Genomic DNA, 15669 nt, shown 5'->3' on the forward strand with positions numbered 1-15669 from the left:
GACCCAAGTGCCATGCTTAGTAAGTTAGTAATAGGAATATTAGGGACGAATCATATATTTTAGTTACTTTGTTGAACCTATAACTCAAGGATCAAGCCTCAAGCTATCAAAAAATGACTCAACCATTGGTGCCATCCAATTGGCTTTGATACTAACCTAAAATCTACCGACATATTATTCGACTTGAATTGGCTTGACCTGAAGTCTACCCAAACTTGATTTTCACTGGCCTAAAATATAATCTGACTCATAATAGACTTAACTCTAAATCAACCTGAATATGTTCAACACAATTAATATAATAACATATGTGATAAGAATAACTATGACTTGTGACCCATTTGTATTTGACTTGTTTTTTATCAACTTGTTACTCTGTATAGACTTATTCTTAACTTGACCTAAAACTATGTGACTAAGTTTCATATGCAACTAGTTTGCTAAAATATCCACTCATATTATATTATAATCGTACGATGTATAATACAATGAAATAGAGTGAAAAATTGTAATTGATTTTACCACCCCTTTTTTATTTTAAATAATCACACCCCCAAAGTAAAAATAGAAACTAAAAAATAAATAGAAATCACTAGCTCTTAACTAAAAGTTTTTGATTTTGTGCCGAGACTTGGTCTACTAAGATTTTGGGGGTCAGTTTGGTCATTTAGATCCGATTAGGTCAAAACACCCAAGAAAGTATCTAAAATGCCTCATTTTGAGAGTTTTATACAAATTAAGGTAATTTTCAAAATGTGAGACATTTCAAATGAAATAAATTTCAATTATGACCTCACATTGATCCAAAGGACTAGAGTGATCCCAAAAACTATAATGACCAAGTTTTGGCATGAAAATCAATGTTTTTATTTCTAAAAAAATGAATTTTATTTATTTATTTATTTTTTTACAATAAAAAAAATGCTTATTTAAAATAAACAAAAAAACAAGGTGGTAAAATCAATTTTAGGTGAATTAAGAGGTGGTTATTTACAATTTTTTCTAAATAGAATTATTATTACAGGTACAATAATAGATATCTCATAAATCATTCAATAAAACAATACACAATTAAAAATCAAATCCTCAACAATATTTTGTTTTGCAAATTACATTAATTTTTTCGACATTGATCATCGCTCTTTGTCATTGAATTTGCCACTATATAAGAAGAATTCATAACCTCAGTTAACACAAAATGAATTGAGCAAATATACTTCAAATAGTGAAAATAACCAGATATTAATTTAATACTGTAATTAATTTATTTAGAATGTGAGTACAACCTAAACATAAAAAGTACCTTCAACTAAAATAGACCTAACTCAAAATCAGCTGAACTCAAAAATAATCCAGTCTTACTCGAATTAAATTGATCTGGACATGATTCAACTCAAGTCGATAAAATTAACTTGTTTTGATTCAAGTTATTATGATCGATCAAACCAAATCCAACCCACCCGCTCGATTTGACACCCCTAGTTAAGCCATGGCGTACCCACAAAGAGTTCACGTGTGTACACTTCTTTGAATGGAACCATTGGAACATGTAGTACACAGCTCGTGTTTGAAGAGTATACAAGTACCCTATGAAAACTAGTTCCTAACTAATAACCGTATGTTGGGCAGAAAACATCACATAAGTACCAAACATAGACAGACATAACACCTAATTAAATCGGTGCATTATTTACGTGCCTTTGTGATAATGATTTATATTATTATGGGGGCATCTTATTATGATCCATCCACCCAAGCACTGGTCCCACAAGATGGCGCAATTAGATGCCTCAATTACAATTTATTTACCGAAGTTAATTTAATTACTCCCTTTCTTAAAGAAAGCAATCGTTAAATCTATTTTATTTTAGGAGAGATTCTTTCTTTGAAAAAGAAATTGTAATCCTTAAAGCATTCTTTAAATAGAATTTCTACATTAGTACAAGTCGTTGTTAATTTATACCGTATATAAAATAAAAAATACTCTAGTACTTCTTCTATGGTGTAGAGCTTATATGAGTTTAACAAGTACATGTGATTCTACAAGACTACATGTTATTATGTTAATCTATATGAATGAGTATATTTCAAAAAAAAAAAATCTATATGAATTGAGTATTATTGCTTCAAAGTATATTATCTTATGTAGTCTTGAATAGCGTACAATAAGTTCATACAATTAAATTAAGATAAGCTAAGGCAATTTTTCAGACAAAATAAGTCAAATTAAGCCGAGCATATATCCATTTATATCATATCTACTTCCTCCATTTATATTGGGCGTGTTATATACTGCCATCTAAAATGATCAAAACCGTCAACATTAAATGTGAATTGACAACCATACCCTTAGTACTTCACCACTATCTTCCCTCTTGCCACCAATCACTAACACCTTGACACCACCACCCCAATTGATAACTAACACCACCACCACACTAACCGGCGACGACGACCACCACCACAACCACCCTGACCAGCGACCTACCACATCCCCTTCAAAGATGACCCACCACCTTCCCTCTTTGGCGGAAAGGTGGTGGTTTTTTTTTTGACAACCGTACCAACCGGAGCTCAAAACCGGTTACCGGGCACGATAACTGGTTTTGGGCTCCGGTTACCATGGAATTGATTAAGGTGCACGGTAACCGGAGCCCAAAACCGGTTACCGTGCGCGGTAACCGAAGCCCAAAATGGTTACCGTGCACGATAACCGGTTCTGGGCTCCGATTATTGTGCACGGTAACCGGTTTTGGGCTTTGGTTACCGCGGTTGCCTGAAATTTTAAAAAATATATTAAACCACCACCTTCCCGCCGGCGAGGGAAGGTGGTGGGTTGTCATAGATGAGGGTATGGTGGGTCGCCGATCAGGGTGGTGGTGGTCATCGCCGATCAGAAGGAGTTGTGGGTCGCTAGAGGGATAAGGGGTGGTGAAGTAATAAGGGTACGATTGTCCATTAACACTGAATGTTAGCGGTGATGATCATTTTTGTAGGCAGTGTTTAGCAATTCACTTTATATTACTTGTACAATATGATTTTTGCCACCGATAACATAATTAACTTTTATCATAATTGCTATATATAATCACATTGGATCTTACTATTAGATTAAGCTCAACAAATAGTTTCTAATTACTAAATTTGGACAAATTTTACAAATTGGAATTTGGAAATTCATAATATTAATGGTCAAAGATCAATGTGCATTGAGAAACATGCACATTCAAAGTGGAACAATTAAAAAAAAAAGGAAAGGAAACAATTAAAAATATAATTCCTCTGTTCTTTTTTAGTTGATACCTTATGACGTTTACACTATTCACAATTTACACTTTTAACTAGCTTTTATGATTTAATTTATAGATGTGATAAAAATAGTCAAATGGGATTTTGTTTGAATCAACTCTATGTATATTTTATTAATATCCACTTTTTATGATTTTACAATGTCGAAACTTGGAGATATTAATTGTTAAAAAAGTAGTTGAAAAGCTAAGTGTGATAATAGAATGGTGTCAACTAAATAAAAACGGAGGTCGTATAGGGTAGCACTTAATTTCTTTGTTTCTAAAAGTGTGGCCCTCTCAGGGCCTATTTTGTTCCGCATACGTTAAGCTCAGTGTAGTTCAATTCAGTTCAGTTCCATTTAGTTCAGTTTCAATCAGTTCAGTTTCATTCAGTTCAGCTTCAATCAGTTAGTTCAGTTCTTAATTTCCTTCTCTTATAAACAATTTATTTTAGCTTTAGGCCTTAAGGGGAAAAAACACACTTATATTAGAATGTACAATAAATAAAAGATTAAGTCAACTCTAATCACATTTGTTCACTTCATCTTAATTTCAGTTCAGTTCAACTCTAATCATTTCATTTCACTTTAGCTCCAATCAATTCAGTTTAGTTCAGCTCCTAATTTCCTTCTCTCATAAAATATTCATTTCAACTTGGTAAATCATATTTATATAGAGTTTATAAGCACGTTTATGCTAAGTTTATAGTAGCTTTTTAGGTCTTTTCTTGCTTTTTAGGACGCAAATGCATAAGTTGTTTGTTTTGTGCTCTATTACGCTCCGTTTGTGTTTGTCTTGATGTTTCAGGTGATTTTATAGTCATTTGGACGCTTTCGAAGTGTTTGGAGTTGATTCAGATGATATTTAGATGAAAAGTCGATGAATTGAGCTTATTAATCGAAGATCTCATGTTTGTGGATGTTGACTATGAGGATTTTATGCATGAGAAATGAAAATAGAATCCACAATGATCGTTACGCACTTTTCGGAATTGAATATGAGTTAGAAACGAAGTTAAACGATGTTTTAAAAAGTGGTAAAACTGACTCTTATTCACTCTTTTGATCATAACTTGAGTTTTACAGATCGGATTGAGGTAATTCAAACTGCGTTGGAAACAAGATTGAAAGAGCTTTACATTGATAGGCCACACGCCCCTATACGATTCCTAGAACGCGAGATAAAGCCCTTTGAAGTCAATCCTGCGAAGCTGCCAACCCATCACCCAGTCATCGAGCGATGGACGTGATGTACGCTCAAGCGTGAGCTGCTGGTTGGGGCGATGGTTTTCCATCGCCCGATGGCCGAGTTTCGTTCCGACCATCGGCCACTCATCGCCCGATGGGTGGGGTTTGCGCGCAAGCCACGAGAAATCCTACATCGATTATAACTCTTTCAATCGACCAATCATATCACAACTATTGTAATTGCTATTTTTCTGATTTTATTTTATTTTAATTATCTTTAGATTAGTTTTAGAATATTATAAATACTCAAGGGATATTATTTTTCCCTTATGCCTTTTTTATGCTTTTTATTATTTTACGTTCTTTTCAGTTTTCTCTCAAACCGTAGTTTCTCATGGCATCTCCATGGATTCTTCCATGGATGATTCTTGGGTTTATTATTTCAATTCATTGAGGTATTTTATTTCTATTTCTTGTTTTTAATTATGTTTTATTCCTTAGATCTAGTTTTAATTATTTCTTCCATGTTTGAGTAGTTTATTTCTAGGGTTTGGGAATCCATGTTTATATGATGAATCTTGATTGATAATTTTAATATTTTGATTATTGATTTCTCTAATTGATAGTGTTTTGTTGTTAATCTTGCAACCTGATCAATTGTTTGATTAATTATTGTTAATAAGAGTATGAATCGAAAGATCTTACTTTTAGAGGCTTCTCTACAATTAGCAATTCTGATTATGTTAGCGATCGTACTGCATATGTTGAATTGAGAGCGTTAAGACCCGACCGTAGGCTTAGCAATTGCTCTAGATAATTGATTGATTGAATTGTTATTGATATTTGATAGATTTAGAGTTATAAACATGGTGAACCATAACCCTATGTCTTTTTATTAATTGTTTTATTTCTATTTTAATTTAGACTATTTTTCTATCCCAATTTCGTGACATAGTTTAGTTTCTCCATACCTTGAAAGCTATATTAAATAGTCATCTCTCTGTGGATTCGACCCTACTTACCCTACTACATTGTTAGTTGGTTTGTTATGAATTTATTTTTGACAGGTGTACGACAACCTATCACAACTCTAATCAGTTCAGTTCGACTCAGCTCCAATCAGTTCAGTTCAGTTTAGCCCAATTTAGTAAATGTGAACAACCCACTATAGCCATAAAAAAGTAACTATAAAAATTATGATAATTATGATCATTGTACACAATACACCCATTACATATAAGCTTCTTTTATAAATTACTGTAAATTTTCACACCCAAAATCCTCAAATATAAAACAACAATATAGTTTTATCATTATTAATTTGTAAAATCGGATCCTATGCACCCAAAATATGGGCATATGCATATCCATCTACATACAAAAGTAATAATAGAAGTAATAATCAATTGAAAACCCCAAACACCCTAATAAAAACGATACACATGTTACAAGTATAATTGTTGAGAGTATATTATTGTATAACATTATGTGTGTATGTATAGTATATACGTATGGCTTTAGATTTAAGATGAGACATCCCAACCTGGGCCACCAATACCAGGCCCACCTCTCAAAAATACTTGTTTTGGTTTTTGTTTTGGTTTTGGTTGGTATTCTTTAATTACTACTAGTGCCATGTGATCAAGTGTATTCAGCTGCACTCGAATCTTCCTTACGCTACCCCTCTTCTTTTCCTCTTCTTTCCGTTTCTCATTTCACTATTTATTAGCCTTCTCCTCCTTTACTTCTTCTCCGCCGCTCTCTCTTCACTCTCTCACTCTCACTCTTAACATTACTACTTTACTTTATTACTCTTACTAATTTTTGATCAACTTTTTTAGAGTTCGGTTCAAAACAATGGATCTCAAGGCCACGCTATTGCTTGGCCTCATCTGCATTACCATTGCCGTCGCAACTGGTCAATCACCCGCTGCATCACCCACCCAATCACCACCCACCGCCACCCAACCACCACCGGCTAACACTCAACCACCTCAAGCTAGCCAGCCACCACCCGCTACTCAACCACCTCAAGCTAGCCAGCCTCCCCCAGCCACCCAACCACCTCAAGCTAGCCAGCCTCCTCAAGCTACCCAACCACCACCAGCCACCCAACCACCCACCAACGCACCACCACCATCCACCACCCAATCACCCCCACCAGTGGCTCAAGCCCCTCAGCAGTCCCCACCACCAGTGGGTACCCCACCACCAGTGGGTACCCCACCACCAGCCACCCCACCTCCAGTGGCTACCCCACCACCGGCTACTCCACCACCACCGGCTACTCCACCACCAGTGGCTACCCCACCACCAGTAGCCACCCCACCCGCTGTTACACCAGTGGCTGCACCAGCTAAGTCACCGGTTGCCGCTGCGCCATCTCCATCGCTTTCTTCTCCTCCATCTCCTCCTTCTGAAGCACCTGGACCTAGTATGGGAGGTGCTCTATCTCCTGGACCTGCTTTGGGTCCTGCCTCGTCCGATACCGATGATCAGGTACATTTTCATTTTTTTTGCTTCATTTTCATGTTCGGAGTTAATTATAATTTATAATCACGAAAAATCTTGTTAAATTTGTTTGAACATGTTTTTTCAAAAATAGGTAGATTTTATAATTTTTACTAATACATGATTAAATATATTAATTAAAAATCACATAAATGGTGCGGACAATCAAAGATCTGAGGGAGGTTGGATGTGGATTATTTAATTTGTATTGTTGTGTAGTGCTGTTAGTGTACTGCTGTTCAGATCTAAGTGTTAGATCTGGTGTTACTTTTGGTTTGTATTTGATCAGATCACTTTGTTGATCTGAGTGTTGTTGCTTATCGTGCTGCATTCTTGTCGGGTATCTTTATTTGTCCTTCCTTGATCCTAACATAAATCACTTGCCTCTATACTCTACATTATCACATTATTTCGCGTGATTTTGTTGTGCATTGTTTTATTAATACTACCTCAGTACCTCGGCTTCCGGGAATAACTTTTAGAGATAGACGGGGTAACAATTCAGAAAATTAATTGGCAATATACGGAGTATTACTTATTTTAATCAAATATTGTGGAAGGGGGTGGTGGGGATTTGCTGAAGTCAAATGTACACCGACATAATAAAATGTAGTCAAATACGTACTTAAATCTGAGAGATCAGTACTCTGGGACTAGTTCTGTGTCTTCATTGGTCTTGTAATTAATATTGATTATATTGAGAAATATGGTTGGGAATGATTATGATTGTCACACCATTTGTTCTTCAAAATCTTATATGAGACGGATGTACAATAACTTAATGAGACATCAGGAATGACTTGAGATCAGGAAAACAAGAGTAAATTCTAGTTATCGACCCATTCAATTTCTTCATAAATTGTATTAAGCGTCCGATATTATGGTGATGTTTGGTGTATGAAAATTGGCCTGGGTTAAAAAAATATTGCATCATTAGGGAATAAGATCCATGGCTCCATTACCATTCTAAAGTTGTGTGACACAGGTTTGATTTGTGGCAATGTAGATGTTGCAACAAAATTTGCCAATTTACTGTCATTCAATGTTTATCCAAAATTTTGCATTAATAGTACAATTATATAATTAGTGCATTAATCATGTTTGTTTCCATAAAACTTAGCCTTTACTAAAAAAAATGTAAAGCTGGTTGACTGAAATTAATTATGATGCTGGCTTAGTGTCATTGAACTTTAATTGTACGGATTTTCTAATTTAATTGACATTATCTTACTTTATGACTGCGTTTGCCATTTCAAATCACAAAAACTTAATCTATATGAAGGAGATAATCATAAGAAAATGTTAAGTGTCGAAATTATAAGGAAATTGGATTGGTAGAAGTGATCTAGTTTTTGCTTTTCTTGGTTTAGCTTCACGAGTTTGTAAAATGTTGTTGTCAATAACTTGAGACGCGAAATGAATGTTATTGAGCTTGCTAATTATAGATATACTAAACTATAATTGCTTTAATTAGCAGCATAAGATACCTTTTTAATCACCCATATAAATAAACTTTTATCATCTTATGAAGCATGGTAAAGCCTTTAGTATCGCTTAATTAATAATCATTCCAGTTGTTAGCTGCCACATTGAAGATCCCTAGATTAAGAGAACTTTGCTTAGCTTTTAAGGGAATCACAAGTGGGCCCACGAAAATCGGATGATTGGTTTAGATTTGTGATGAATTAACCATGTGCTATTGACATGATTTTGTTGGTACAACATCATCTTATTGCTTTTTTTTTTTTTTTTTTTTTGCATTAACATATGCTTGTTTTCTTTTATTATAAGGTCCTACATCTTACTAGCTTGCATGAAAGTGACTTTGGGTTATGTTTTCACTTCATCATTTTCTTGATGTGTAATCTATCCTCTAATCTTGAGAAACAATTGGTGCATTGCATGGCTGTTGATGAGGATTGATGACTCGATATGAGTAGTGTTTATTGGATCTTTTGATCGAGAGGTGTAGGGTCCGACTTTTTTTTTATGATATTGACACATTAGTGGCGTAGAAGGATAAAATAGATGGATTATATTCCAAGAAGTAATCATTTCAAATGAAGATTGATTCCTAAATTTGTTGGATCTTAAGATTCATTAATTAGATACTATTACTACCAATCTATGACTTGATTATTTGGGTGATTTAGTGAATTTATTGGTTGGTCCATTCCATGTATGATGTACAATAACAGTACTTTGAGAAAATATGTTAGGTAGCAATTATGTGATTAAATAGTAGCTAAATGATAATGAGGGACGGACATAATAGTCTTTGGGCCTATCAGCTGACCTTGGATACTACTTTTTGGCATCGTATCAAAATCAGAGTCATGATTCATGAACATTATGAAATGAAGTTAGTTATGATCTCATTTCAGAATGATTCATTCAGGTTAACAGTGGGGTTGTCTTTGCTTTAAAGGCATCTTAATCACCTTTCCTTAATAGCATTAGTACCTACCTAACTTCGCCACTTACAAAACCATTTAGTGGTTACAAATGATTATTTGCGACCAATTTCCATGTCATGCAATTGCCTCTGGCAGTCTCTATTCTCAACTCAGACGTTTCTTGCTGACATATCTGTATGTAATTGCATACATTCATACAAGTATATATGACATTCAATGTAACAAGATACAACTCGTGATTGTTGGAGAAACATACTATCTTTAGTTGGCTGTTGCCTGTAAAAAGAGACAAGGCCCACAATCTAGTGATCATATACAGAAAAGTCAAATGTTTCTTAAATACCATTGTCAACCATATTCATTTTTTGACATTTTTTCTCAATTCATTCATATATTTAATGTGAGTAGTACTCTTTTAATAGTAAATATACTGTTATATGTTCATAAATTGACATCAGATTTTATGAAGTATTGCCATTATTACATATACTCACTAGAAGCTGATGTTAATGGTATGTTTGATACTGTAATGCAGAGTGGAGTAGAAAAGATGTGGTCCGTTTCAAAGTTGATTGGAAGCTTAGTTTCTGGATGTGCTATCCTTGCCTTGCTATTTTAAGAGAATCAGCTGCTTTTGGTTTTTCCCTGGGATATGTTGTCGCGATATTAATTTCATTTATGTAATATTGGATATGTCATTTTGTTCCCGCTCTCTTGTATTTTGGATTTATACATTCGATCAGGTGGATTCATTTTTTTATTTTGTGAGATTTTTGAGGGTTAGTTTATCTTCTTTCTGGGGTGAGACTTATGTTGTATGAGATTGTATTAGTAGTCGATTTAGCTTATTACTTTTAGTAAATACTGCCTCTTCATTCTTGTCTATCCGATTCAACTTGTTTCTTAAATTATACGAATAACCCCCCATTCCCTATGGAAGTAACGCCCCTTGTTCATTATTGGACAAGCTTGTATGATTGATCCTACGACAGAGAAGTGTAAAGACGAGCAAACACAAGATGGTGAAATTTAATGGTTTTAAGATGGCAATCATGGCATAAGTATTTAACAGTCAAATTAGCCAACAAAAGAATAGGATAACACATTAACACACGAAAATTGTTCTAACTGTGATAATTAAATACTTCGTATGGGACAAATCAATTCAACATGCTAGACCAACGTTATGATGCTCAGTTTGTTGGGAAAGAGTAAAAGCTACTACTATGATGTTTAAACAAGGTAGGTGCACAACCAACCAACATAATTATTGCTGCCTCAGGTGAAGAAGCAACCATGCTTATATATATAACTAGTGATAATTAACATAATCTATTGATCTATGAAAGGCTTGAGTTAAACTAGTTTGTAGGCTTGAGTTAAACTAGTTTGTATAATTTGGTTTCTACAACATTCGTATACTTATTATAATTATTTATATTTTATTTATTTATTTATTTATTATTTTTTATGCAAAAGAGACTTTGTTATATTAGTTGTGCGTCAACATACACCTTACATCGTGTAGGCGGAGTTGATTTTTTAAATCCACAAGTAGTTGTTCGATATATCATTCAAGACATCACATGGTTCTTGGACTCTTTGGCCCTATTTGGCAATTCGTTGTTGGTTGTTGGTTGTTTTAGTTGGATGTTTAGATTGGCTTTTGAGTTAGCTGTTTGACTAGAGTTGTAGTGTTTGGTAAATTGGTTGTTGGGTGCTAGCTGTTGTTAAATTATATCAACACTAATGAACTAGTATAATACTTTAATATTAATTAAAATAATAAATTATTGGTAATTATAATTATAAATGAAGTATTAATTATTTACAATAAGTTAATAATAATTAGTTATAATTTAAATTAATTAATTATTGGTTATAAATTACTAATAATTGTATATTACTCCATTTTAATACTAATTATTAAAAAATAATTATTGAATGATAATAATTAATTATTAATTATTAAATACTAATTATTAAAAACTAATTATTAAATACTTATAATTTATGTTTCAAAAAATATTAATTATTAATTATAAATTATTAATTATTAATTATTATTAATTAGTAATTATTAATTCTTATTAAAAAAAATATTAATTATTAATTATTAATTAATCAAAAGTTAATTATGTCAACAAGCCAAAAGTTGCTCCAATTAGCTTTTGGCTTTTGGCTTAAAAGCCAGCTTTTCAACCAATTAAAAAAGCCACTAACCAAACATGTTTTTTGGCTGTTTGACCAACTTGAAGAAGCCAAAAGCCAAAAGCCAGCTGAAAAGCTGGTTTACAAACACCCCCTTTCTTTTGAACTTCTCAACAATTTACTCCTTCACGAAACTCCATTATTTTTAGGAAAATTTGAAAAATAACACTATCTATTGTAGTAATTGTGTACTATACCACCTCAAGTTTTTTTTTAATTGTATTTTACCACCTAGTTTTATCAAAAACACTAAAAACTACCACCACTTTTGTCCAACTCCCTTATATGATGTCACGGTGGGTCCCACTACCAATTGTTCCTCTCTTTTCCCTCGATTCTCACCCAGGGCCGGTCAATAGCATGAGCTCTTTGAGCAATCGCTCAGGCCCCCACTTTAAGGGGCCCACATCTTTTTTTTTATTTTAGAAAAAATAGTTTATAAAAAATATTTTTTTAAAAAAATGAAAACAAGTCAAAGACTGAAAATTATACACAATATTCATTTTAAGAGGTACCTCAGGCTTTTTCTCTAATTCAAGCATTTTATTAGCTTCCCAATTTTATAATTATGTTATTAAAACTCTTTACTTAAATTTCGTAATTTTTTTTTCCAATAAAGTAAAATTATGCTCTATATATTAGAGTAAAGGTTAGGCAAGTTGTTAAAATCATTATTGTTAAAAAGAAAAAAATAGAAAGAAGAGTTAGCAAAATCTTAAATGACTATCATGCATTCGTTATTTTGACAAACTTTTTAACATAAAGTTTATGGTGGAAGCCCCAATTTATCACATTCATAAACAAACAAAAGTATTTGGAGTCAACATGACATTTTCTTATTTATATCAATAATTGTGCTCCCTGTATTTATAAAAAAGTTGTTGATTTAATTTGTTTATAGTTTTACCGATTAACAAACAAAATTTATTTATCAAGATAATATACTTGTATTTTCTCATAATTTTGTTGATATATTATTATTAAATACGACTCGATTATTTAGGGGCCCTTGTTTAGTTTTTGCTCCGGGCCCCAAAAATTTCCGAGACGGCACTGTTCTCACTTCTATTCTTCCTTCGTCTTCCTCTTTGACTATTTTAATATCAATTGGTAGATCAATTAGGCCTTTTTTAGGGTTTTTATTCGCTAATTTGTTTTTCAGCCAAACAATGCAAAATCAAGGGTATAATTGGTTAATTAGGATGATTAGTGAAGAAGAAAGGTGGAATTCGTAGGAAAATTGGTTAGTGGGATCCATTATGACATCATATAGGGGAGCCGGGCAATAGTTGTGGTAGTTTTTAGTATTTTTGATGAAAGTAGGTGGTAAAATGCAATAAAAAAAAAAAGGAAAATACACTTTAATAATCTCAACTATGGGCGATTTACTTCTAACAATCCCAACTACAATTTATTTTTTAACAATCCCAACTATGGGGTCAATTTTCCTCCAACGTCCCAATTACAGGTGACCTACTAAACAAGTTTTTTTTTTTACTTTTTTTTAATCGCCACATGTCAACACGTGAATGGTCAGAAATTAAAATTTTAAAAAACATTTAAAACAAAATAACTAAAAATAAAAATTAAAAAAAAAAATAACCAAAGTTTCGGCCACTCTTAATTTCCCCACCCCCTACCTTGCCGGAACCCTAACCTGATCCCCTAACCTTGTCAGAAATCGGTCGGCCAACACTCCTTCACCACTGAAATCAGCGGCCGACCTCTACTACCTATCTATGACCCCCATAACCACCCAGCTAGCCCTCCTCGACCCCCAAAACCACCTTGAAAATCCCCTTAACCTCTTTGAGCCCGTGAAGAGATTAGATCGAAGTTGGGGTCTGATTGAAGGTTTTTACGAGGTGATGAGAAGAGTAGCTATAACAGGGCAAGATGGTGGCTTGCGGCTGGAGTTGCAAGCTGAGTGCGGCTGTCGTTGCTCTGTTGTTGCTGTGATGAGAAGTCGGTGGATTGGAGATGGCTGGTTGCGGGAATTCGTATGGTGAGGTTGCGGGAATTCGTGGCGAAAGTTGTGAGAATTCGTAGTTGGAGTGCGTAAATTCGTGGTGAGAGGTGGAGGTGGCTGGTTGCACGAATCGGTGGCTAGGGTTGCACGAATTGGTGGCTAAAGTTGTGAGAAATGGTGGCTGGAGTTGCACGAACTGGTGGCGAGAGGTAGAGATGGCTGGTGCTTGGTGGTGTAAATTGGTGGCGTGAGGGAGGAGGAATGCTGGTGCTGTTTGGTGGCGAGAAGTGTGTGTGGTGAGCAGGGAAGAGCTAGGCGGTGGACTGCAAAGGTGGTGAACGGTGGAGCAGGTGACTGACTGATAGGGGTGAGGAGAGGGTGGCTAAATTTTTTTATTTTTTTTATTTTTTTATGGGTTTTTTTTGGGAAATTCTCAATGGTACTCTTAAGGTTTTATTTATTCTCAACACTAAAAAAACAAATTATCAATGGTAATCTTTAATTAGTAAAAATAACTCAGTGGTAACATTAATGACATTAATCCATAATTATTAGCCTAACCCTAGTTAACTAAAGACATAATGACTAATATAACCTTATTAATTAAAAAAAAATTGAAAAAACCCCAGCCACCCCAACCACAACCCACTGCCAGCCCCCCTTCCTCTGCCAGAAGCAGCCGCCGGCGGAGAACCCTCTCCCTTGCTTCCCCTGGCGCTGGCGACCCTCTCCCCCCCTTTTCCTGGCGCCGGCGTGGCGAGCCTCTCCTTCCCTCGATTCCCAGCCAACCACCATCTCCAATCCTTCCCCGTATTCCCACTCTCCTTCCCCGATTCCCAACTCACCTAAATCAAACTACACCAATACACCACCAACAAATCCCATCAACCACCGACGGAAATCCCGACATGGCAACCCACCTCCCCCCTTCCTCAATTCTCTCTGATCTCCTACCTCAATTTTTTGTTGAAATTTCAAGGGTTTATGGGGGGCAAAATTATATTTCTGATTTGAATTTTTAGTCATTATTTGCTTGATTTAGGGTAATTAAGGGGGTTTTGGGTCGATTTTTGCTCGAAAGTGGATTTGACTCAGATTTGCTCGAATATGGGTGGTTTTGGCTTAGATTTGCTGGGTTTTCGGTGAAATGCAAGTGCGGTTGAGAAGGTAGAAGAAGGGTTTAGGATATGGCGCCGGTGAAGAAGGGGGATTGGGTGGTTTAAGGGTTTCGACGACAAGGGGTAGCGAGTTTAGCCAGCGCCGGCGCCAGGGAGGGTAACTGGGTGGTCGCGGGCGGCACTGGTCGGGATCAAGGAGGAGGGGGTGGCAGGGAAGGAGGGGGTGAGTGGGTGTTGCATATTTTCCAATAGGGGTATTTTAGGCATTATTCCTTTTAAAACATTAACCATGGTTAATAATTTCTTAAAATGCTTAACTAATGTTACCACTGTATTATTTTAATAATTAAAGATTACCATTGATAATTTGTATTTTAGTGTTTACCATTGAGAATAAATAAAACCTTAAGAGTACCATTGAGAATTTCACATTTTTTTTTTCAATATTTTGGACCAATAACGTGTTGACACATGTCATGGTCACCTGTTATAACAGGTTATTGACTCGTCGTTGACCGGTTGGGACTGTTGGAGGAAAACTGACCCCATAGTTGGGAATGGTAAAAAATAAACTGTAGTTGGGATTGCTAGAAGTAAATCGCCCATAGTTGGGATTATTAAAGTGTATTTTTCAACAAAATAAAAAATAAAAAATTGATGTAGTATTGTACAAAATGACAACAATAGATGGTGGTATTTTTCAATTTTTCTTTATTTTTATCCAATTTGATATACTCTGCAATACTCAAAATCTTTCTCATAGCTGATAAGTCTATTTTATATATATTTTATTCCCCGTCCCACGGTCATATTTGTGCTAATTTGAGTTCTACGGAGCTATTTTTATTACTAATATACGTTTTCTAGTGTTTTTATAGAGTTGGTATTATTTTGTAGAAATTTGCAGAATTATGATAATTGCCGAGCTTATTGAGCCACTACAAAGACATTAGAGTCGGACTGTAT

The 15669-nt window shown here is 34.7% G+C and overlaps 1 protein-coding gene across 1 annotated transcript; it reads left to right on the forward strand.

The window, feature by feature from the left end:
• The first annotated feature begins 6100 nt into the window (after positions 1-6100).
• On the forward strand, positions 6101-10290 carry LOC110716582 (classical arabinogalactan protein 9-like). Its single transcript, XM_021895210.1, has 2 exons — positions 6101-6976; positions 9941-10290. Exons 1-2 carry the CDS (start codon positions 6335-6337, stop codon positions 10022-10024), a joined length of 726 nt encoding a protein of 241 aa, XP_021750902.1. The 5' UTR covers positions 6101-6334; the 3' UTR covers positions 10025-10290.
• Positions 10291-15669: the final 5379 nt, after the last annotated feature.

Source organism: Chenopodium quinoa, unplaced genomic scaffold (assembly GCF_001683475.1).
Source record: "Chenopodium quinoa cultivar QQ74 unplaced genomic scaffold, ASM168347v1, whole genome shotgun sequence".
NCBI classification, from domain to species: domain Eukaryota; kingdom Viridiplantae; phylum Streptophyta; class Magnoliopsida; order Caryophyllales; family Amaranthaceae; genus Chenopodium; species Chenopodium quinoa.